Source organism: Triturus cristatus, chromosome 3_1 (assembly GCF_964204655.1).
Source record: "Triturus cristatus chromosome 3_1, aTriCri1.1, whole genome shotgun sequence".
Classification (NCBI taxonomy): Eukaryota; Metazoa; Chordata; class Amphibia; order Caudata; family Salamandridae; genus Triturus; species Triturus cristatus.
The window spans coordinates 612,785,223-612,811,275 of record NC_140583.1 but is presented as its reverse complement, the minus strand read 5'-3'; the positions used below and the strand labels follow the sequence as shown (position 1 = coordinate 612,811,275).

Below are 26,053 nucleotides of genomic sequence, written 5' to 3'. Positions count from 1 at the left end.
CCTTTGTCTCCCATTTTTGGTGTCTATTATAAAGGCCTAGAGAGTCCAGATGTTGGGTGAGCAGCTTTTTTTACATTTGTTTTTTTTATTTCAGGTTGGAGAGTGTGTAAAAGGATGTGTAATGCACCGTCTGGAGGCTCAGCCCACTGCCCTCCACTGCTCAGATCACCCTACCATTGTCAGTATACCATTTCCCGCAAGATGAATGGGCAGGGTCTCAGAGCGAAAAACTCAGATATACTTGACACCTTGAAACATGAAAGCATGTCCAGTAGAGTCCTGGGATCATGGCGTGTAGGTGATGGAAGTACACATTGTTTCATTAGCTTTATTATCTACAAAACAAGAGCTCAAACTATATAGTAAAAAAAATGGAGGGACATATTTGTATTGCATTGTATGGCATATTTGCACAGAGCAGAGTTCTAAAATGGAGGGACATACTTGTATTGCGTTGTATGGCATATTTGCACAGAGCAGAGCTCTAAAATGGAGGGACATACTTGTATTGCATTGTATGGCATATTTGCACAGAGCAGAGCTCTAAAATGGAGGGACATACTTGTATTGCATTGTATGGCATATTTGCACAGAGCAGAGTTCTAAAATGGAGGGACATTATTGCATTGTATGGCATATTTGCACAGAGCAGAGTTCTAAAATGGAGGGACATACTTGCACAGAGCGATGCAAGGCACTACGATCTGGCAAGTGCCATTCAACAATGCTAGTCAAAACACAACCAGTTCTATTTTAAATATATGGAAACAGCAATGAATTTGTTTGAAGTATTACATAAATACTAGGTTATGGGTGTAGTGCATGCACTAAGTGGCAGAGGAGATCCTTCTCACCACCAGAGTTTTGGCAGACTGATGTTTCCTTTGATGGTTTCATGCAGTCTGCAGCTGAATCACGAAAAGGGCTGAGCTGTGCAGTGCTGGGAAATGGAGGGCAGGTGTTAACAGCTGTTTGCTGGCAGGAGCAGCACAGAAGACAAAAACCCTTCCACCAAAACACAGCACAAAGCAAATCTGTGGTAGAGATACTGACTAGGTCTTACGAACACATATTTCATGTTATTTACATGATTGAATAGAAGATTCAAGGGGATCTGTTGAATTGTGCTAGAAATCGTAAATATGTTATTTGGCTGTATGACCCTTTTCAGTAATTTACTAGGTCATATGTGTTCTAAGAAAGGATGATTTTCTCTTTCTTAGCTCCATATATTCATAAAAACGGTAATAACTGAAATTATAAACAAAAATCTCACTTCTAAGAAACAGTGCAATTGGAAAAACTGTGAAAACATAATTAGTTCTCTTCTCTAAATCCAGGCGTATCACATCCATACGTCGCCAACTGGATGGAGGACAGCCGCCTCAAACTGAACACAGACAAGACGGAAATCCTCATCCTCAGATCCAACCCCTCGCATGGAACGACTCGTGGTGGCCCATTTCACTGGGGTCCCCCCCCGGCCACCACCGACCACGCACGCAACCTGGGAGTCATCCTCGACTCGAAACTCTCCATGACCAAACAAGTCAATGCAGTTTCCTCCACCTGTTTCAACACCCTCCGCATGCTCCGCAAGATCTACAGATGGATCCCGACCAACACGAGGAAAACAGTCACCCAGGCCCTAGTCAGCAGCAGACTCGACTACGGAAACGCCCTCTACGCCGGAGCATCGTCCAAGCTCATCAGCAGACTACAAAGAATCCAGAATGCCTCCGCACGCCTGATCCTCGACGTCCCGTACAGCGACCACATCACCCCCCACCTGAGGAACCTGCACTGGCTCCCCGTCGACAAAAGAATCTCCTTCAAACTCCTGATCCACGCACACAAAGCACTCCACAAAACCGGCCCAGCCTATCTCAACAGTCGACTCTCCTTCTACGTACCCAACAGGAACCTCTGCTCCGCTGACCACGCCCTGGCCACGGTCCCACGCATCCGGAGAACCACTTCCGGAGGCAGGTCCTTCTTCCATCGCGCCGCCAAGACCTGGATCACCCTCCCCCTCGGCCTGCGACAAACCGAAGACTTGCTATCTTTCAGGAGACAACTCAAGACCTGGCTCTTCGACCAGTAACAGCACATCCCCTCCCCCCACCCAGCGCCTTGAAACCCTACCGGGTACGTAGTGCACTTTACAAATTATGTGATTGATTGATCATGCATTGACGAGCTGTCTGTCTTTTTGTTAGCTTTATTATTAATATGATGTTTATTCTAATTTCCAAAAAGTGGGTGACCAAAGACCAAAAAAAAGGGATGTAAACGTTCGCACTGACGTCCCTAGTGAATTGCACCTCCTTTTGTGCAACAGAGCTTGCCGTCATAAAGCGAGAGACTCATGCAGCTGGCAGTGCTGTATAGAATCCCTTCTGCTCAGCTGAATCAGCAGATAAATACCAACATTTGCAAGGCTGCTTTTGCCAAACCTGATCAGTTTTTGTAGACAACTCCTGCAAAATCCTACAGGCTGAAGCAAGAGAATGGCTCAAACGCTGGGTGTACAATGATCATTTGCTGACATGAATAGCACATATTTCCGCCAGTTACTGCGCCTGCAGGCTCACAGAAGTCTGAAATCCCAAGTGAGTCATGGGGCGTGAAACGTAAAGGCAGAACTTTCCTACCTCAATGTTCAGCAGCCAGAACTGGAGTTTTGCCACAGCCTCTTCTCCGAGAGCCAAGTTCCACACAACCACGTAGAGGGCTTTGTCTGTGAAGAAGCACTGGTTGACTGTTGACATGCTTGCAGGGCCCCCAATGTCCCACACGTTGAACATCACTGAATCAATCTGTACATCCAAGAAAAAGAGTGTAAAAAAAAGTCAAACCATTTGCGTAGTTGGAGAATTCATGTTTTCTCTTTCAAGATGCACATGCCTTATTCTAAATCCCTCTGAAGTGATAAAAAACCCCTTTGACATGGGGTTTGAACAGAACCAGTCTACCCTTTTAAACTGGACCTTAACACCCACCTACCGTAATGATTAACTTGTGTTTTATTCTATTAATGCAAAAAGAACAATTGATGGACAGAATGCATAACAATGTCATACATTCACCCCAGTACAGAGATCTGGGCCTAAATCCATCGTTTTTTTGCTCACCATGCCATTCCAGTTTGGACCCAGCCATATGCAAATCAGTCTTGACCCTGCGCCCAATGGGAACAGTCCAGCCCGAACTGCCAGGCCAGGTCCTCCCTGGACTGGAAACAAGCATCCTAGGACCGGGTTCGGGCTTTCAGCCCTCATCACCCAGGATAGCTTGTCTCCAGTGGCATGGAGAGCACGGGACCCACGTCTGGGCATACCCGTCTCACTCGGGGTGACAAATGCAAAAACAACAGTTGATGGACAGAATGCAGAACGATGCCATACATTCACCCCAGTACAGAGATCTGGGCCTAAATCCATCGTTTCTGGAATCAAGCTATCCTGGCTGAAGAGGGGTGAAACACCGGCACCGGTCCTAGGATGCTTTTTTCCGGTCCAGGGTGGACCTGGCTTGGCAGTTCGGGCTTGACTGTTCCCATGAGGCACAGGCTCAAGACTGATTTGCATATGGCCAGGTCTAAACTGGGGTGGCATGGTGAGCAAAAGAATGATGGATTTAACCCAGATCTCTTGACTGGGGGTTAATGTTTTGATTTGTTCTGCATTCTGTCCATCAATTGTGTGTCTTCTGCTTTCTTGCCTTAAGTGCGCCAGGTATGCCCAGACGTGGGCCCTGGGCTCACTGTGCCACTGGAATCAAGCTATCCTGGCTGATGAGGGGTGAAACCCCGAAACCAGTCCTAGGATGCTTGTTTGCGGTCCAGGAGGACCTGGCTTGGCAGTTCAGGCTGGACTGATCCCATGAGGCACAGGGTCAAGACTGTTTTGCATATGGCCAGGTCTAAACTGGGGTGGCATGGAGAGCAAAAGAATGATGGATTTAACCCAGATCTCTTGACTGGGGGTGAATGTTTTGATTTGTTCTGCATTTTGTCCATCAATTGTGCGCCTTATGCTATTATTCCATAAAAGCACACACCAGGCCTTCTACCTATATTCATTCATCAAATCAAAGGTTGACCTTAGGTGTGCCCACATTTGATGTTTCAAGCATATTATGTAGGTATTTTCTCTGTTTAGGAAAATGCAACCACTGCTTGAGGCTGCTGAGGGATATTTGGGCTTGCCTCAACAACTAAAGGCTGAATTGGCTGACTCTACTGAGGAATGCAATCTCCTCATAGGCCCTCATTAAGAGTGAACCGCTAATTGGTGTAATGTATATTGCCACTGATAAAATCCGAATCCACCAAATCAAAGTTTATCGGGGTAGATAAATACCATCCAATTACACGTTTGTGGGCAATAAGAGGAGGACTGTGGTGCTAACTGCACCAAAATCTGCATGTTTTGGTAAATATTGGATATCATTTCCACACATCAATAAGTATTGTTCAGATTTAGCCTGCCAGTATTGATCTCAAAACTCCTATTTGTGATGTGTGGTAGCAGCTGCTACTGCACATATTGCAATTAACTGGTTCGCTCTTAATAAGGGCCTTTGATTAAGGAATGAGCTGTTGTTTCCGCCGGAAGAGACACGTGAATCATATAGGTTGATGGTAGGAGTGTTTTCTCGAACAACTTTGGGGTTTTATTGTACATCAAGGAACCTTGTCACACAACTCTGGGTCTGATTTAGATCTTGACAGACGGGTTACTCCGTCACAACAATGACGGATATTCTGTCCACAGAGATATAAATCCCATAGTATACAATGGGATTTATATTTCGATAGATGGGATACCAATAACCATTCTGACGGAGTAACCTGTCCGCCAGGATCTAAATCAGGCCCTCTTATTACGGATATCACCCTAGTCTTGAGGGAGGTATCTTTCATAAATCCCGGGTTGGACACAAAAAAAGCATATGTAGCATACTTGAGTAGTAGTTGTCCAATCTGAGAAGTGAATTGAACGCATACCTATTACAGAAACACACACAACGCTGTCATACAAATGAGTTAATAATAAAAGCAGACCAGTTGTAAGTGCCAAATCACAACAATAAAGCATATGGAAATATTCAACATGGAAATGTGAGGACCTGGCACTTTACAACATGCGCTGAGGGTTGCCTGTGCAACATAGTGCTCTCTAAAGGTCTACGCGTTCCAATTTTTCATTTGTCGAAATAAATCAAAGCACAATTAGCACGTTTCTGACTACTTAGTTCCAAACAGAAAATGTAAACTAATCACTTGGAGTAAAGTCTACAGAGGGTACAGTTTATGCTGGTTGTTCTCCAGCTAATGCGATTGGCGTTCCAGGACAAACAAAGGTTTGGCACTTGCCTGTGTATTTTCTCTCCTGGCTTTACAAAAAGAATCGTTTTTCAAATGCCACTACGGCACATTTGACAGAATAGTTAAATCATCAGTAGGTTTGTAAAGAAGCTGGACCTGCAGTTAGCCCTGGGACCAGAGTCATTTTCTGCACCCCTGTACAAACAGCATACAGTTGTTAAGTGCAGTAAAAAGAATATGGTACTGGGGTGTTGGAACAATCTGATTCTTCATAAAAGCTACAATTCAGTATTTTGATGATGTTAACATATATCACACAAAAAACTAAATATCACCTCTACATTCCTTTCATTGGTGCTGGGGCATGCTATTCAAACTCATACATAGTCTATTCCTTTGTGTACTCAACGTATAATGGCCTACTTTGTATCGGGATGATTTTGGCACCATACAGGTTTAGAGGAGAGACCCTGTTGTAAAACACAGGACATCAAAGGATGACAACGCTCAACAGAAAATGGAATCACAGTTAAAAAAACCTGTAAAATCGCTTTGAGTCTGATACAGAGATTAGAAGAAAACAAGTAGTTGGACATCTCTCTATTTGACTTTCTACAATCTTTTTGGAAGTGGAGTTAACCTGCTAATCAAACAAGTTACTCACCTCCCCTCATAGGTTTTCACATCTTCGAATATGGCATCCAAGATCAAGACTTCCAGAGGCTCACCGACCCACAGCAACATCAACACCCCCAGGCTATAAGCTGGGAAATAAATATATGAAGGAGAAGAAGATGCCAGACCATCTCCTGCTTGGTCCTAAGGGTGTGGAAGACCACTCCAGAAGTAGTCTGACAAGCACCATTTTCCCTACATTTCCTAAAAGGGCTTGACACCTCTGCAAGCAAAAACTCATCTATTCTATATACAATGTCTACAGTAGCTGACCACTCCACAAATGTTCCAAGATGTCTCTCTTCCCTGACCTGATCACTATCACCTCACCCAGCCTACCCCAACCCATCTGACACCGGACAGCTTCAAAGCAGACACTCTGCAACCTGGGGTCTGGTACTTTAAGGTTTGTTGGATTATCAACTGTGAAGTCCTTTAGTGTAGTTTCATAGTTAAAGCTAAAAAAGATAATTCTGCTGGTACTGGGAGCCTGAGTCCCATTCTTGCTCTGTGGACAATGCAGAGGACATTGGACTTAATCCTTATTTCACTTGGAGGAAGTAGTACACTTTCAGAGGAGGTTTAATATAGGTGCCTGTGAAATGTGCATCATTTGCTTTCACGCAGTTCAGTGAAATTTTTGAAAAATAATGCAAAATTAAGTGTGACTACAGAAAATGCTTATCAAACAATATGTGTCCTCGTGTCAATTTTTAATGTGAGGACCCATTTTGTGCAAAAAATAGTGCAAAAACCACAAGTGGCACGAGCAACAGCTTCTCACATTCTGGCTATCTGGGCTCTTATCGTGCGCATGGAGTACAATTTTACCAAGAGCAGCGCATTATTATATATAATGTCATAATTTCAGGAATTTCCTATAACAAGAAATTTCAGAAAATACGTGAATTACACTGGCGTAATTTAAATTTCGCACAGGCATAGTTTTACCTGGTCATGATTTTAAAGGTTGAAGCACATTTAGACTGCATGCTTTTCTAGTCTTTGCAACCGACTGATGATTTGCCTGAGCAGTCCTAGAAATATGTTGTCGAAATTGAACTTGCTATGAAAACGGCTCTCATCAGGATTTCCTAGTGTTTGTTTTGAGAAATGGGACGGATTTCATGGTAATGAGAGCTACCATTCAAACCCCTGGATTACAGCCTTAACTTGGGGCACAATACCATGGGCGTAGGAAGTGTGGGGGACGCGGGGATATATCCCCCCCCAGATTTTGGAGTGGGGGGGACACGGGGGACAAGGGTGGGGGGGACGAGGGGACAAAGGAATTTCCCCTCTCCCTTCTGTTATCGCAGCGCCATTAGCACGCGAAAGTGCTACCTAATGGCCCTGCACTTGACCTGCCTGGAGTCAGAGGCCACCCGCCCTCTGCCTTTAGTTATGCTGCAGGAAGGCTCAGCCGTTCTGGGAAGGGCAGAGAACGGAGAAAAAATAAACACTGTCTCTTTTCCTTCATGGCAAAAACCGTGTCTACTACTCCTGACCTGCCTCTGGCGGCTGCCCTCCTCTCTTTATTCCTCCATCTCTTTCTGTCTCTGCCTCGTTCCTGCTTACGTGCTGATTTCAAGAGGCAGCTCTTCAGGTACTCTCTCTTGCCTCTCCATTTCTTTATTTGTTCCCCTGTGAAATTGATCCAAAAAAGCTGAACACTTTGGCTGTAAATGTCCTCATTTTCTGACCGTTTTCTATTGAAAAGAAAAACCTCGGAATGGAGAGAAAAAATAGTTAAATACCTAAATAAAGCAATACAGAGTGGACAGCAGACAGGCCAGACTGTTATTTACCCCCACACACATTAGCGCCACTTTACAGAGTTTGCCAGTGAAAGCGCTACTTTCTTTTTATCTTCTTTTTTTGAACAACATTGTTTTCCCAGGGTGGGTAAGTGCGCCATTCCTAAAGGGACTGCAATACCTGGTTGATGGGTAGAGTGGAAACGTTTAATATGATCGTTTTCAACTTTTTAATTATTTTAGCTTATAAAATGCGGCTCTGTGTTTGGGGATGTGGTCTTTTTAAACCAAACTGCATACATTTTGAAAGGATATAAGCAATGGACATTGAAAGGGGTCCCTTCCTGGTCCTGTAGCCATGTCTTGAACTTTTCAGGCAAAATCACTTACTGATTTCTGAATAATGAGTTTAAAACCGTTAAGGTAACCATGTTTTTTTCTGATTACAGTTCACATGCTCTGCTTATTCTTGCATTCCCTATGAGTGTTTGCTTTTTCCAGGTTGTTATTCATTTTTTACAGGCAGCATTTTACTGTTGTCTAGTGCATAATTTGAATTTAGTCGCAGCACAATTGAGTTGTGCTGAAGGCAGTGCGAGTTTCTCTCAGTGGGGCAGTATGGTGTTCAGTGTGGGAGAGAATGTGGCACTCTGGCCAGAGCTGCTGAATTTGGAACTGGAGAACCATGTTCAGACCTTCATGACCAGTTCACCATACCACACTCCTGACAGAGCTTATTCCGATGCTACACCTTAGAAGGCCCGATAGACCTTAGAAGCCCAGGTGTCTTAGCACCCGCAGGTGGACCTGTCCACCACAATCCATACTGCAGTTCACTTCCAGTCTTACGGGCAGGCATATGAAGAAGCACATCCTAGATCGACAGTGAATCTGTCACTGAGGTCACAAGACCCTTGAGGCCAGTCCACCTCACCCATTGGCACCTCCATTGGCCTTTTTCCAGCACTAGCAGTGCAACTTGCCAGGGGTTGGCAATGTAGGATTTGCATGCACACCAAACTTAGGGGGTGATTATAATGGCAGTGGGACCGCCAAGTCACCCCGTCGGTGGCGGTCCCACCGCCATTGGTGACTCACAGCCCGCCATATTACAATGGCGGGTGGTTACCTGGCAGTCGGAAAGACCAACCACCACGCACCCGACGGGCTTCTTGGGCCCGCCGGTGTGGTGGAGGGGCTCGTGGTTCCTACAATGCTGGTGGTGCCTACCATGCACCGCAGCAGGGATTACGATGTCCCTTACCCGCCAGCTTATCAATGGCGGTTCACCTGCCATGGAAATGCTGGCGAAAGGGACATTGGGGGCCCGTAGCAGGCCCCTTTACCCCTGGCCCTCAGACATGGGTCCTGGGGTGCATCTATGATGCCCCACAACATATCACTGCACCGTGTGGCAGGCACCGATATATTTAACATGTTCCTTTTTTTTTTACTTTGCGGCGGATGATGCAGCCAGCAGCACCTGCTGCAATGTAAAAGATAGGCACTGCGAACACCGTAGTGGCAGTCGCATTGTAATGCCTTTCATGGGGCCTCCACCTTGAAGGCCAGCGGTCCCATTCCCCGATTCGATGGCGGTGGTACTGAAGTCCGCCTGCCATCGTAGTCGGCCCCTAAGTTTGCATTTTATGAATATGATTCAGCGGGAAATAAATTGATGTTTGCAATTTAATTGACTTTGGTTGGCCTCTTATCTATGAGATTTCCCTGTTGAATGTGCCTTTACATTATACATTTTTGCTGTATGAATTGATTGCATACGACACTCTCCTACAGGTATTAATTTGAGTGTCATTAGGAGTGTCTGGGACCAATTGTTTTCTTAGGAATTGTTTTCTTTACTAACCTTTGCAAAGGGCCCTAAACTTCACAGCAACACAAGTCACATTTCTTTTAGTAATTTGGGATCCGTTTGAGCTACAAAATTGTTTTGGAGGAAATAGTTAGATTATGCAGCAGATGATGTATTATGTGGCAAATATGATACAGCCATAGTTAAGTGGAAAACATTTTTCCACTTAATTTTGCCCCAACATTGTAGTTGATCAATTTGTAAGTTCCCCAAACCCAAAAGTCGAGTTTAGGCACAATTTGCGTTTTAAAAGCAGCCCTATAACACAGGGCTACTTTTAAACTGACCTCAGGCTTCAGCAGTGAACACATGCAAGCGCAGAAAGGGCTGCTGGCCTCTAAACTGCCATGCCAAGTTATTATATTCTAGGGACTTAAAAGTAGTTCTAATCCCCCTGCCCTATTATGTACTAGGGCCTTATAGGAGAGGTCATGCCAATCATAGGGGTACCCTAACCCATAGTGCACCCTAGTGTATGTAGGTGTTTTCACTGTATTTTTAAGTGCCTCTTTCAGAATAGCACTGGCTGTTTAGGCAGAGGCCAGGGTCAGTCAGTCGGGTACCACCAGTACCAGTCAGCAAAAAGTTGGGGAGTGCCCAGGGCGGCTTTGCAACACTAGAGAAACACAAACTCAGAATGTAAAACATAACACCATGGTTGGGGGGTTCTCTTCAATAATCAGAATTGATTTCTATCCTAATGAACCCATTTTCCAACATTAGGATAGGGAAAGACTGGGGAAAAACCATAACGATCTAATCTATACATTGAAGTTTTTATGCAGCTCTTTGATGACGGTTAATAGCTCACTGTTCAGTGTTCGGATTTTAACTTATAAACTTCAAATACCAAAAAAATATCTCAGACAAAAGCAGTAACTCACTGACATATTGAATTAAAACTTTCACAAGACAAGCCTTCGATCTCTCTCAAAAAAAGAACATTAATCCCCAAAGTTATCTTCAAATTTTTATTGTTGCCTGAAAATTGCTGGAGACCAGGAATGCAGCAGCAGGTACTTTTCAAACCCTAATGCACTTGCAAACACGACGCCCCCACCCTAAGCCAGCGGCCTTTGTTTGCTTTGTGCATTAAGATGCAAGATTCATATATACGTTTTTTTTAAACATTTGGTCTCATTACTATATGAATGTAAATAACAATAAAGCATACGTGCAAACTGTGACTACATGCCTGCTTTTCTCAATATTTCACTTCGAAAGTATGCGATTGTATCTGTTTAACGGGCAGTGATTTGTATAGGGTCACTGGAAAGTGCACAAGGTTGTCCCCGTCCCCCCCAGAATTTTAGTGTCTCCTACGCCCCTGCACAATACAGAGCGCAGAGTCAACCATCATGATATTCTGCTACAAACCCTCAAATTTAATTTTTGTCAAGGCTGCACCATGCTTACGTGGATCATTTCTTAATGCATGACTAGTCACAAGTAGTAAAACAAGCAAAGATAAATGAATCTTTTCCTTGCCCCTTTGGAGCTCACACAAAATTCGATATTTGCCACAGGCATCTGACAGTGCGCAAAAAATGTCAAAGACTTGATGAAGGACCGTGTATGGGACATGACGCCTGAGAACTTCAAGTAAAGCTAGAGTTGTCTCAATGATTCAACACTAGTGGAACTAGATTATTTGTACAATATGATGAATGGATGGTTGGATGATTGGATATGAAAAACACCAGTGCTTGGAAATCTTGTAATAGTCCGTATAAGAAGAAATAACTAGAATTTGCTTGTAGAAATCTTCATACCACAGGATGAAGTATAGTTAGGCTAGTGGCTGTTTTAAAGGGATGCCCAGACTGGTCTCAACTATTTAAACTGCGGTAATAGACTCACAATCTAACAATAGCTGTGAGGGCAAAATCGCCCCATTGTGGAGTCTCAGAATCCTCATTCATTACGGTTCAATCTTATCCATTTTAAATCCCAGAATATTTGTTCTGAGACATTTTTTTACTGTGAGATAAAGTGTGTCATGTTATCAGTAAGAGATATATTTACATCCTGTATGTACTCCTGACTTTCTTCATTGGTGAAAACTACAGACATGTACATGCAGATTTGTTGCAGCACAATAAATTAAAATATTACCTAAACAGGTATTGTTTACGATAGAGCACAATCATTACATTGCTGTAAAAATATTTAAAAGGAAATCATCAAGAACATAAAAATTGAAAATTTAAATCTGCTTACTGATAAAGGCACTAACTGGCAGATTTACTGCTTATCTACAAGAGATATAGAGTTCAGAAAATATGGCAGTGAGGAAACAAAAAAACAACAACACAGGAATCAATTAAAAAAAGAAGGTCAGTAAAAAGAGAAAAATGGAGGAATGAAGCAGGAAAAGGGGAACTGGTGCCTGAATCTCGACCACCCAATTAAAACATAGAGGAGGGTAAAAACACAATTTCATCTCCCATTCCTAAAGTGATTTTATCTTTAGCTAAATATTAGGGACTATTATATTTCAATTCAAAAGAACATATAACACCAATCAGCACACTAATGGAACTCTACAAAGAATCCTGATCAATCATATCAGAGCACTGTCTGACCAAGGTCCCCTCAAGAGAGTAAATATGAAAGCACTGCTTTTAATGACAACCTTCAACTTGAAGGTTTGTAACTCCCTCTATATTTTGTTGATCATCATCTCATGTCAGGTTACTTGCCTCTGTATTATTACTACTACTGTATGATGCACAGCTCTTCCCAGTCTCACAGCAATATTCATGCACTGTGAACTTCGCAAATAAATAAAATATGCAGTCTCTGGGAAATCTGGTGGCACAGTATGTTCACGACACTGGTATCTGTTTTCAGCCTTCATCTATATCAAAGCTGCCTGAAAACGAGCTGGATGACTGACCGACCCTCAAAGCTAAACACAGCAAAGACTGCATGAAACATCTGCTTCCTAACTATAATGTTCAGTTGTCTAAACAATACAAACATGTAGAACACCTTGATGTACAGTGCTAAACAATTTTCATTTTGAATTCAATTAAATGTCCATCTGAATACTTTTACTCAGCTGTTCATTCATCTTTTTAACTCCTATTACAGAAATTAAAACATACTTTAAGAAAATAGGACTTGAGAGTGGTGCTTCTGTCAGTGTCAAGTACACCCTCATGGTTGTATAACCGAAAAGGCAACTTTGTGAGTTTATGTAAACGTTAATTATTTCCACGTCGAGGAATTTAAGGACTGTAGCTGAATGCGCTAATGTTAGTTTGCTGTTTGACCAAATCTCCCTTTTCTACGCTTTTCATAGCTTTGACTTTCATTAGAACTCTGGATTATTTTTAAAGGCCTTTGAATAACATCGCATTTATGGCACTTGATGTTCAATCTCATATTTCCTTGCTTTTAAGATGTTACTTGCAGCGAACAGCCACTTCAACATGACTGGCTCCTTTGTATTCTACAAATAGCGCAGATGCAACTCAGATTCTCAAGCTTCCCAAGCTTGCAACCGGCATCCCGCTCCCCGCTTGATCCTGCTGGTTGCATTTATGTATGGTACAGTGAAACTGCCAATGGGTTAATACATTCATTATGATGTATTGGATTGTCTAGCTATTATATGAATATCTGTATAATTCTGTGTAATTCTAGTTAATCCTTACAGAAAAGTTGGAGCTCCACAGAGAGATGCACTTATCTAACTTTGCTGCCACTTTGGTAACTCAAGATAATCCCGGACTAATCACATGTGCCTGTGAGGATGACCGTACATTTGAATGTCTGCACTTTCATCTTTCGAATTTGCCTATCATGGAGAATTTTGGAAATAGGCACCAGGTTTGAATTCCAAAGAACAAGCAGGAGATATTCTCCAGAATTTACAAGGAATGTAGTTGGGCCTCAAAGTACCTTCATCCTCAAATCAGGGAGGAAGTAACAAAAACTAACAAAGCAAAACTCTTTCAAGGCCCTGTAATTCGAAAAGTACACTTTAAATCCTTTAACAAACATCACTTGTATGACATATCTAGTGCCACCAACAACAATAATTCTAGCTCCTCTAATTTATATTAAAGTTGCTCCAGATTTAAAAAAAAAGAAAAAAAAATCAGTTAGGGGTGTGGCTACAGTAAGGACCCATGAAGATGTGCCCTCATCAAGCATCGCCAGCTGGACATCCTTCTGCAGCCCGATGCCAAAATGAAAGGTGACAGGAGACTCCCAGACTTGAAGTGCGAGTATGGGAAACTAAGATCACCCGATGGTGTCATCCAAACCAACATCCTATAGCACTAGCAATGTTGATTTTGGCATAGCCAAGCCCCCTCTCTCCTTTCCTCCGTGATGCAAAAATCAAGATGACCGTCTTCGTACAGAGAATGACGAAAATCAATAACAGTGCAAGAGCGGAGACTTTGACCACGATGGGCCTGTGATTATTGACAGGAAAATTGGCCTCAGGGGTGCCACCATCAAACGGGATACCTTTTCCAGAGAGGAACCACTGAGCACCGGACACCTGATTTTAAACTGCAACAATACCTGTTCGCACTGGTTCAGCAGTGGACTATGGGCCCACTGACACACCCCGAGTGACTCCAGGCAAGATGAGATAATCTGGTAATAATAGGCTGGGATTTAGTTTTTCTCCAGGTGTAACACAGAGGTGCTAGTTGAGGTCTGTTGGGAATCAGAAGATGGTGGTTCGATCACTGGAGGTCGTGAGTAAGAAACATAATTAGAAGTGCACACTGGTGAGAGTGCAATGGAATTTCAAAGTGCATTGTAGGCAGAGATGTTTTAAGGCATGGGCAAAGTGGGCTTCGGCCCAGGGCTTCAGCTTTTCAGGGGGGCCCCTGATAGAGACTACTCTGTTCTGTAGAGGCTGGCCCTGATGACCTTGAATAATTCTTAACCAGATTTCTTTTAATACTGTTTCTCTTTCATTTATTTTTAATGTGGGTAATATGTGAAAGTCTATTACAGACATTCTGCAGAGAAATGCTGTTTGTTTAATTGTAAAAGTGGTTCCTAGAGCGTGGAAACATGCTCAAGTTATGCCATTGCTTAAGAAGCCTTCCCTGGACCCTGGGGAACCGGCCAATTACCGACCCATCTCCCTGCTTCCCTTTCTGGCCAAGGTGACAGAGTGCCACGTCAACTCTGTTCTCACGGAGTATTTAGATAATAATGCCATCCTTGACCCCTCGCAACATGGTTTCCGTGTGCGTCATGGGACCGAGTCTGCACTGTTGGCAGTGTCGGAAGCTATTAGGGACAGTCTGGATAGGGGTGATTCCGTGGCTCTGGTCCTACTGGACCTTAGTGGATGGCGGGAAATTTTCTGCAGCTCAACGCCAGCAAATCCGAGATTTTATTACTCGGGAATGACCGAGATTTATGGTCCGAACAATGCTGGCCTGAGCGTCTTAAACCTGCACCCTCTCCTAAGAAAGTCGTAAAAAACCTTGGGATATGGTTCGACCAAGGTTTGACGTTTGATTCGCAGTCCAAGACTGTGGCTGGGGTGTGTTTTGGGCTTCTTCGTGGCCTAAGACCTGTGATTGGCTTTTTTTCCCCCAAAGTGCGTCAAACCATAGTCCAGGCCCTAATCCTGTCTAGGCTGGACTATGGGAACGTACTTTATCTGGGCGCAAATAGAACCAGCATTAAGCGCCTGCAGCGGGTCCAGAACGCCGCTGCGCGACTATTGGTAGGGCTTCCTAGGTCAAGCTCAGTGACTGCTTTGCTTCCTAAATTGAACTGGCTCCCTGTGGAAAAACGCGTCCAGTTTAAGTCTCTTTGTATGGCCCACAAAATTCTATCGGGTCAGGCCCCTTTGGGCCTGGCCAATCTACTTATGCCCTATACCCCTCGTCGCCCTCTAAGATCGGTGGGCTGTGCCCTGGTCTGTGCCCCCCGCGTTCTCAAAGCTAGAGCAGGCGGCCGCTCCTTTCGGAACCTAGCCGCCAAACTTTGGAATTCTCTACCGGTTCCTATCAGAACTATTCAGCAACATCTGCCTTTTCGTAAAGCTATAAAGACTTGGTTGTTCTCTGGTCCTGCTAAGTCTTTATAGACTGAGTGGCCTGCTGTGTCTGTCGCTGGGTTACTGGTCTTGGTCAGGGCCACGCTGGGATGCCCCGTTGCTGGGGCAGCCATGCGCGCTACAAATCAAAAAATAATAAATAATAAATAATAAAATACAATCGGCCCAAAATCCTTAAGATGTCCCTGATCGTAGGCAGCATTCATGTGGTGCCCTTCAGGATATCAAGTAGCCAGTTCTGCGTTGACAAAAGACCCACCATTGCTTACGACCTGCAGCACTTGGACCCACACCCCTTTGAGTTGTGGGCAGTGACCCCAGATCTTTGGATTGGATCACTTCTTAATGCGAAGGCCTGCATGAAGACCTGAAAAAGGGCAATCTATCAAAGATCTCCTCAGCGCCCAGAAGTCCAACGCTAAAATGATGAACACAATGGACCACACAGAAGTCACAGATCAGGATAATCATCCTCCATGAATGAGAACGAAATGGGTTCCGAGGCAAATAAGGGTGATATTCCCTCTATGAAGCCAAATTCAACAAAGAGACGGGTGAGCTGCGACAATACTTTGTTAAGTTGCTATCAGAGTTGGAACATGGAGACCAGAAAATGTAAACTAGAATGGACCAACTGAAGTAGAGACAGCAGAAGCAGCACACAAAAGAAATGAGTTGGCCATAAGAGTAGAGGAACTATAGGAACGTAGTAAATAGTAAATGGCTGGCAGACAATGTACAGGAAGGAGAATCAAATCCCGCTAGAATAATATACAAATTAGAGGCATTCTGGAAATGGTAACTGAACAGGACTTGCATCAATATGTTCCAGATTTGTTTAAATTCCTCTTACAGTGCCCTAATGACCTCTCAATAGAGCTAGACCATACGCACACAGAATTTGGCCCTTAATAGACTCAGACTAACCTAATTCCTGATGTCCTAACTAGAATTCATTATTTAAAAAAAATAAAAAAGAAGAAATAACAAGGGTGGCTATACAGCGTGGTCCTGTAATATTAAGTGGATCTGCTTTAATGCTTTTCCATGATATTTTTTCCCACCCTCACTAAAAGAAAACTGTTAAAACTCGAAGCAGATTACATAGGGGCTCAGAAGATCCCTATTGATGGGGTTTCCTGGTCAGGCTTTTCTTCAGATTCAAATATAAACAAGTCTTGATCTCCTCAATGGAAGAGGTGATCTCTTTGTTTCAACTAGAAGGGGAGCAAGACAATATGGAAACATGCCCAGCTGCACAATGCCCACAACAATCATGAAAAGCAAGGAGGCGTGATGCACACAGGAAGCAATGTGGGGATCCACTACTAACCAATGATGTTCCAGAAAAGAGAGTCTCAGTACAATGATAAAGGATGGTGCTGCTCAACACTACTAGAATTGCTTTGCCAGTGGAGACTCCATCTTTGATCCCTCAGCTTAGACCCTAACAAATGAGACCTTTCGCTCATTTGAATTAGCTCCTTGGGAAATTGGATGTGGGAAGCTTGCAATGACTACTTGCTGGGACACCTGTGGCTCTAATGTGCCATTATATACCCCAATTATCCTTTAAAGGTTTGGGGGTTCTTCAATTTCTTTTTCTATCATTGTATGGAACATCAAGCCTTGGGCGAGACTGGATCTCCCGGTGACCCAGAGCTGACCTGACAGAGTTTGGTAGGTGAAAGCAGTACAAAATGAGGGGATTCTTACTCAGCTAAATGGTGCAGCTAAGTTTGATCAGGCTAAAAGAGGGGTTTGGAATGGTTCTTTCTTAGTTTACATTTCACTGAATTGTGATGTTAATGTTTGGACGTTATTATGGCCAGAGAAGAGTCCATGCTAGTGTAGGAAGATGAGCGATGGGTGTTTCTACTAGTCGGAAGCTAGAAGGAGGGGTACAGGAGAGAATATGCAATATAAGTAAAGAATCTAGAGACATAGAAGATGACAATATTTGTTGGACCTATAGTATACAGATTTATGTCTTTTAAAAACACTAGGATGCAAGATAAGGGATATTTTGAACAGTTTCAGTTTGAATGTACAAGGACTCAACTTGCCAATTAAGAACAAATCTCTTCTTAATTGGCTTCATACAAAACATTTTTATGTGAGGTTATTATAAGAGATAATACTCTTGTAAAATGATGTTAAAAGGTGCAAGTTGCAATATTATCCACAAACAGTTCCACTCAAAGGAACTCACTAATGCGAAGATTATTACTATTCTGATTGGACCGAACTCTCCCATTCAGAAGGTTACGACATAAAGAGATACAAAAGCGAGGATCGTGCTCATAAGTGGTTCAGTCTTGAGCATGAGTCTTACAATAGTGTTGGTTACATTTCCAAATGGATACTCTTTTTGTCTGGACCCTTGTTGGTGGACGCCGCTGGTTGTTTCCTTGGCCCTGTGGACTTAGGCTTGGTGCTGCGGACCTGGGCTTGCTGCCGTTTCTACATCTCGCCGCACCCGCTTCGCGGGTACTGCTTTGTGCAGCTGGTGGTGACGCTGCGAGGCGGCTGGGTGGCTCAAACAGGGGAGGAGCATCGCACTGCAGGGACTCACTCTCCCAGGAGTCCCTGCACGGCCCCTGACACCTGGCCTGCGCACTCTGTGAGCCCTGCCCCCGGACCGGCACCTTGTTAAAAGGTCCCGCCTCTCCTGACACCTGTGGGATACTCTTTTTGTCTGGACCCTTGTTGGTGGACGCCGCTTGTTGTTTCCTTGGCCCTGTGGACTTGGGCTTGGTGCTGCGGACCTGGGCTTGCTGCCGTTTCTACATCTCGCCGCACCCGCTTCGCGGGTGCTGCTTTGTGCAGCTGGTGGCGACGCTGCGAGGCGGCTGGGTGGCTCAAACAGGGGAGGAGCATCGCACTGCAGGGACTCACTCTCCCAGGAGTCCCTGCACGGCCCCTGACACCTGGCCTGCGCACTCTGAGCCCCGCCCCCGGTCCGCCATATTCTACACTTATTTGGTTTTACTCCACGCTTCGCGGGACGCGCCGGGAGAAGCCCGGGACAAGGGCGGGACCGTCTGTGGCTGTCAGGGGCCGGAGGAGGCCGGGCCGGGCCATTTCTCGAAGTCGCCCTGGCAAGGAACATTGATTTGGCCCTTCCTATCAGGTGATATTTGCTTTCCCCTGTGAGACGCACTCAGGTTTCCCCTCTGGGTAGTGCGCTGGTGTAAATTCGGGCCTGTTGTCCATCCTCAAATGCCGATGGCAACTCGCTCGAATAAATTGCGTAGGGGGGGGGGTGACTGTGTGAGCGGCACCATGGATCAATTTTTAACGTGTGCCTTTTCCATTGTAGAGAAGGAGATTGCCCTGACAGAGCGTAGACTCTCTCGGGAATCTCTTACCAACAAACGCTCATCCCTGGGCAACCTGGCACTAGCCTCGTCTCCTGTCCATGTTCCTGTTTCCCTGATTGATGATCCTTCACCTCATGATGACCAACGAGTTAACAGAATTGGGGCAAGCCTGGATAGGTTGTCTGTAATTGCCCAGGGTGGTGTTAATTTAATAGACCCAGATAGTCCTCTAACACTCCAGCTACCCTGTCCCGCAGTCACAAATTTTCCTGTGCCTCAGGCCTCTAATATTCTCTCCCCTCAGCCGGATTTTCAAGCATAGGTAGTGGGGGGAGCTGCTCCAGTCAAAAGGAAACGTGTTGTCAGCCCTCGTAGGGAGAATTTGTTTAAACCCCATAATAAGCTAAGGAAGAAAAATCTTCACAAGGGGGTTGCATTCGGGAAGAGCCCAGGGGTGGGGTTAGATCCCTTAAAAAGTCAGCAGGCAGTAGCAGGGGTGAATAATCTCCAGCAACAGCTGATTGTAGGATTAGATCCGGCCTCACACTTTGGTGCGCCCTCAGAGAGCCTCTTGCTCCCTAAGTTTGAGTGCTTAGTGAAATCACTGATATTCCCGGTTATAGAGAGGTTAAAAAAACTGTCGGAGCGGGTGGATGCCTTTGAACAGACTGTCCTTGACAACTTTTTCTCAGTAAAATCCTTGATCAAATTGCACTCGAAAATTAGAGAGGATGGGCAATCTTCTCACTTTTCACCTGGGCCCCCTGAAAGGAGTCCGGGTCTAACATTAGTTACAGTGGGGAAGACACAGGTTGTAACCGGGGAAAGCGTGTCGTGTAATCCCACTCTGCATCCGGGGGGGGGGGGGGGGGGGGGGGGAAGTACTAGGGTGCCCACCTATGGTTAATAAAACACAGCCCAAAACCATTGGTAACTCGAAAAAACCCACCAAATCTGTTGTGAAGATCACAGATCATTTAAAATTGGGTGCAGTAGCTTTGGCCAAGAATACCAATACTTCCTGTAGCGCTCTTGTTGGCGGGTCCTGTCCAGTACCCTCAACCTCTTCTGCCATTTTAGTATCGAAAGTGCAGGAAAGAGGGAAGAAGGGGACTATAACTGCACCACATGTTAACCTTCCCCCTGGCTGTCAACCATTTGTGGTGGTCCTCACTGGGGTCCCAACATTAAATCCAGGCAGTCAAGAGTCGTATGCTGAGCTAAAAAACAAAACAGTGTTTTGGCTCAGAGAAAATAGACCTCTACCTGGTGATGTTGATGGTCAGATTATTCATGTGAGACGGGTTGGGTGGGTCGACAACAGGCCAAAGAACCAAAAGGGAGATTGCATCCTAGTTAATTTTTAGGGACCCGAGAGTAGCTAGGCTTTTCTGTAGCCAGGAGTCTGACCGTGCACTTTCTGCCATTAGTACTTGTGATCTTGGCTACTTTTATCTGCCCTTACCATCGTACTGGCCTGGTAAACAGACTAACTGGGAGGGTAGGGGCTCTTGGTGCCCCCGCTATGATACTCTCGACCCCAGTCTCATGTCTCGGATCGTCGGCCCTCGCCCATATTTATTGTGGCAGGATTGCTGACGGGATGATTATGGAGCGGCCAACCCGGGTCCTCCGGGAGCCGCTGGGGCTACATGCAGTGACTTAAGCGTTTTAGTATGCTTCGAGCCCCTTTGTGTTAGTGATCCTTCTTCACTTCCCTCTTTGGCCCCTTTGCATAGCTGCCAGAATGGGGATGCTCCTATTGGATCCAGCAGTGTTGCAAATGGAATTGAGTCGGCAACAATTGATGTTGGAAGCAACCTCATCTCCTCTAGGCCGACCCATGACTCCCTCCTATCTCATGTAGTGCAAGCCCCCAGCATTGCGAACCTTAAGGTTCTCAGCTGGAATGTGGCGGGCATAAGCCGTAATCTAGAGCTGCCTGATTGGAACTCTTTTATTGAGTCCTTTGACATTTGTGCATTCCAGGAGACTTGGTCTGTAGAACCTCGGCACAAAGTGGGCTTTATGACCTTGTGTGTTGCCGCAAGCATATCCACTACGGGAAGGGGGCGCCCGTTGGGTGGGCTACTCATCTGGGTGCACGTGAGGCAGCTCAAGACTAATTCCCCCGACTTAATGAGACTGTCTGTGAGGGGCTCTCGTAGTGGCAGTCCTCTGGAGATCTTTAACATCTATACCAGAAGCTTAAAAGGAGGTTTACCATCCCGACCTTAGTGGCCTTGGAGGACAGGTTCAGGGAGTGCAACTCGAATTCATATATTCTAGTTATGGGGGATCTTAACTGCACGTACGAGCCACTTGCAGGGGACGATATCCTGGATACCCTAGATGAGGACACCCGAAGAGGTATTCCGCCCCTCGATATAAGTCCAATCAAGAGATGGTCTCAACGTGCATTACAATTGAATGCACTCACACTGGAGTTTGGCCTAAGGGTGACCAATGGGAGATCCATCTCTGATCAGAACGGGGCACATACTTATAATAGGGTTGGACATACATCTAGGATAGATTACATCCTCTTAGATTTTCGTCTCTGGTCTCATTTGGTAGACATGGAGGTCGTTGCATCTACGGATAGCGACCACAACCCACTTTCTTTGAGCCTAACCCCCTTATGGTGTAAAAACATCAGTCGTGAAACCCCTCCTGTCATAAGGTTGACCGGAGAAGTCTGCCCTTCGAATTGCGGGAGGCGGTTAAAATGGGACAAGTTTCTCCTTGACGAGGAGAAGGTCACGGGCATAAGGGTAATCATGTCAAACATCTTACCAAGGTTATCAGCTGTTACATTAAATGCTGTTGAGGTTTCCTCCCTATTTAGTAGCACCATCAGATCAATAGGGGATCTTTTTGTTATCCCCACTCGAGTGGAGGGCGATCGGAGGGCGTCTCACCCCAAGGGTAACCCTGGCTGGTACTCCGCCCCCTGTCGGAAAGCGAAGCGGGAATTAATTATGGCAGTGAAGAAAGGGGACGGAGGGTTAGTGGCGGCCGCGCGGAAGAAGTACAGGTCAGCACAACAGGTCAGCACAACAGGTCGCAAAGAGAGACTGGGAGGACAAGTTCTGGAGCGACCTGAAATCCGCAAGTGCAGAGAAAAATCCTAGGGGTTTTTGGAACGTAATTAGAGCCAAACACAGGCCCATAGATTCGCTCATTACTTGTAACATCTCTGAGGAGTCCTGGTTTGAGCACTTTTCTTCTCTCTACACCGTGAACATGGAGGATGAACTAGACCCTTTTGTCCCACCTATTTTTGGTTGTCATGACCCAGGGGCGGATGTCCTCTTCACAGCTAGGGAGGTCGAACACTCTATTAAATCCCTTGTCCCGTTGAAAGCTGCAGGGCCGGATGGTTTGCCTGGGGACCTGTTCCGCCTTAAATCGGGAGAGTGGGGGGTTCTTATTGCTTCCTTGCTTAATGCATCTAGGCTAGGAGCTTCATTCCCAGAGTCATGGATGGGTGCAGGGGTCGTCCCGATCTTTAAGAAAGGGTCCCGGGATGACCCATCTATCGCCCCATAAGCTTGATAGACTCATCCCAGAAAGTGGCAGGGAAAGTAATTCTGAGTAGGGTTCTTCAATGGGTAGAAGAGAATAAAATATTGTCTGACTTCCAAGCAGGCTTCAGGGCTGGCACCGGGACCATCGAACAGTCATTTCGACTGTTGATGCTTTACTGGAAGGTGGTTGTGATAGGCAAAGGCAGTCTGTATCTGGCATTTATTGACCTGCGGACTGCCTTTGACCTAGTACACCGGGAGCGCCTGTGGCGGGTCTTGGCAAAACTAGGCATGCCCCCGTACCTACTGTGTCTAATAATAAAACTCCATGAGAACAACTTCGTGCAGGTGGGGTGGGGAACCCAGGGACAAAGGACTGCTCGTATTAAAGTTAGCAGAGGTGTGCGCCAGGAGTGCGTCCTATCTCCCACCCTCTTCTCACTTTATATAAATGGGGTAGTGGACCATCTCCTTAAACTCCCAGCTGACACACCCTCCTTGGCAGGGAGGAAGATCCCAACCCTACTATTCGCTGATGATACCCTGCTAATTTCCAAGACCCCGGTTGGCTTACAGAGTCTCTTGGATGGTTTTGATCAATTCTGCGAGCTAACAGGGTTAAAGATCAACACTGGCAAAACCAAGTTCCTTGTTTTGAACCCCCCCAAAAAACTTGGACGGCCTCCAGTGCTTAACATGGCTCCTTTGGAAAGGGTCATGGAATTTGATTATTTGGGCATACGCCTCCTTGATAATATGAAGTGGGACAGTCACCTCTACAAAATGTCCTTAAGCCATAAAAGGGTGGTGGGAGCTCTTCCGAAGGAGCAGAAGGCATCCTCTATGAAACCTATCACCCCGGTGCTCGACATTCATGCTGCTAGAGGCATTAGTGCGGTTCTCTATGAAGCGGAGCTATGGGGCGCTCAGAATATGAGCCAGTTGGTGTGCTCAGAGAATAACTTTCTGAGGGGCTTGATGTCCCTTCCTAAGAGCACTCCTACTCTTCCCCTTCTGTTGGACATGGGGTGTCGTTCCATCCGGGACCAGGCCAGGCTTTATCCTCTCTTGCTGTGGGCTCGCCTATGGAGGGTTCCGGAACTGGCCAGTTATGCCGAGGGGCTAAAGGAGATTTTAGGTTTGTCTGGATGGGCAAAAATAAGGTGATTAAGGGACGTGAAAAGCTTGTTGATAGATCTTGGTCTTGAGGGGGCTTGGCACTCTCGGTCTGCCCCTCCCAAAGCAGTCTTGAAGAACTTATACTGGTCTTGGGTAACAAGTAAAAGAAATACCGATCTTAACCTGTGCCATGCCTCCAGGGATTTCTTGCTTGTAAAGGATGTGGCAGTTCGGGAACTTTACTTGGACCTTATTACAATCTCCAGGGATAGAGCCCTGTTTTTCAAGTTCAGAATTGGTGTGTTGCCGGTGAGAATATTGACCGCCCGGTGGAAACCTCCGGCCCAAACTACACCCTATTGTCCTTTCTGCCCGTCGAAGATAGAGTCGATTCCCCATTTTTTGTTTGTATGCCCTGCCTACAAAGCGCCCCGCGCTAGGTGGCTAAAGCCACTGTGCAGGGAGTTGGGTACTCGACTATGCTGCGTCGCCCTGCGAATTTTGAGCTCAGATACCCGGCCGCTGTATGTTTGTGGCTTAGCCAAATACTTAAGCTGGGCATGGCTTATCAGGGCAAAAAGGCTTTTACTAATTGCTTAATAATGGTCCCTTGATTCGACCTTTTTTAGTTACTTATGGTTTATGTTTTTATAGGTTTTAATTAACTTTGTTGTGTTTTTATTGCTGTAATGCTTTTTAAGATAGTTTTTTATCGAAATAAAGCTACTTTGATTGATTGATTGACATAAATAATGTAAATTAACATTTATTCTGGAATTTTTCACATATAGCCTAAAGATACTCTGATATTTTGATAGTCGAACAAGGTTTAAATGCTGCCTTTCGAACTGAGCATTGATCGATCCCACTCCTCATGGCAGCCTTTGAGCGTGACTTCCTTCTTGATGCCTGGTGCCACTGACCTGAAACATATCAATGTTTAGCACACACAGCACATGGGGAAAAAGGATTACACATTTTACTTTAATATACATAGATCCCACTCGAATATATTTTCACCTCCACTTCCATCTACTTTTGGGTTATATCATCTACAATTGGCACCCAGACTATGCACCCGTGATAATTACGATGTGCATTTCTTCTCTGGAAACGTCTCACTAACGGCCCTGGAAAATAAATGAAATAGCGTTTCATGACCCTGTCCTTGGAGAAAATATAAAATAAGTGATAGGCAGCTATTTTTAAGAGAATTAAACAGAAGGGAGGGCATAGCTCCGGCGAACATTTGGGATGCAGCCAAGGCAGTGGTAAGAGGGGTTCTAACTAAGCATACACCATCATTTCTCCAACTAGCTAATTTAAAAGAACTGGACCTTGAAGCTCAGGTCACGTGTCTGGAATAGGAATTTAAAATTAAAAACACAAAAAAAACATAATGAGCACTGTGCAAAGAAGGGTGAGTGGGAGGCTCTATTGACTAATGATGCAGCCCACAGGCTATTCGAAACATGGCACCTGCACTTTGAAAAGGGAAATAAAGTGGACAAATGGTTGGCCTATAAAATATAAGCATGTGAAATGAGTAACTATATAACCTCAGTAAAAAATATAGAGGGTAAATTCCAAATCTAGGCATATCAGAGACTTTTTCACGATCTTATACTAGCCTTTGCGGGAAAGAAAAAACAGATACACAGCAGCAGGATGGGTATATCCAGCTGATGTGGAGTTCCTGGGAATAGGCCCAGATATAAGGAAGGAGCTTGAACAACTAATCACAGTTGAGGATATAAAACAAGCTATTAAAACACATCCCAATACTAATGCCCCAGGTCCAAATGGGTGTTTGAACTCCATTTACCAGGCATTTGCTGCTCTCCTCTCACCTTTTTTTGACTAAGGTCTATAATTCATTTATTGACAGTGACACCAACAATGAAGGAATCTCTTCTCACTCTGATAGTAAATCCAGGCAAAGACCCACAATCCTCTTGATCCCTTTTGAATAGTGACGTCAAGATAGATCTTCACTAAGATTTTGACCCCAAAGCTGAAAAATGTGTGTCAAAATTGGGGTCCCCTTTCCAGTTTGGTTTTATTAGGGATGGACATGGCTCGCCCCTGATAGAATAAATAGACAACAATGGTCAACACCACCCAGGTGCTCCTTCTTTCACTGGATGCGAAGAAGGACTTTGACAGATTCATTTAAATTAGTCATTTCTTACAAAACCTCTGGAGAGAACAACCCTGGGACCCTGATTCAGATCCCCAATATTTGCCAATTTTTTCCACCAGTCTATGAGATAGATTTCATGTCTCAGACCCAATAACTTTGACTAGAGGTACTTGGCAGGGATACCCCCTTTCTTAATCTGTTTTTGCGCTGATGATGGTGCCATTGTCCCAACTTATAATGGCAAATCCTGAA

General features: G+C 45.0%; 1 protein-coding gene across 2 annotated transcripts in view; it reads right to left on the bottom strand.

The window, feature by feature from the left end:
* Positions 1–26,053, bottom strand: part of LRRK1 (leucine rich repeat kinase 1) — an 800,699-nt gene that overhangs the window by 284,606 nt on the left and 490,040 nt on the right. For both annotated transcript variants that reach the window (XM_085644543.1, XM_085644544.1), the window contains exon 16: positions 2,655–2,819. In XM_085644543.1, coding sequence (XP_085500669.1) covers positions 2,655–2,819 — 165 coding nt within the window. The remainder of the gene's footprint in view (positions 1–2,654; positions 2,820–26,053) is intronic.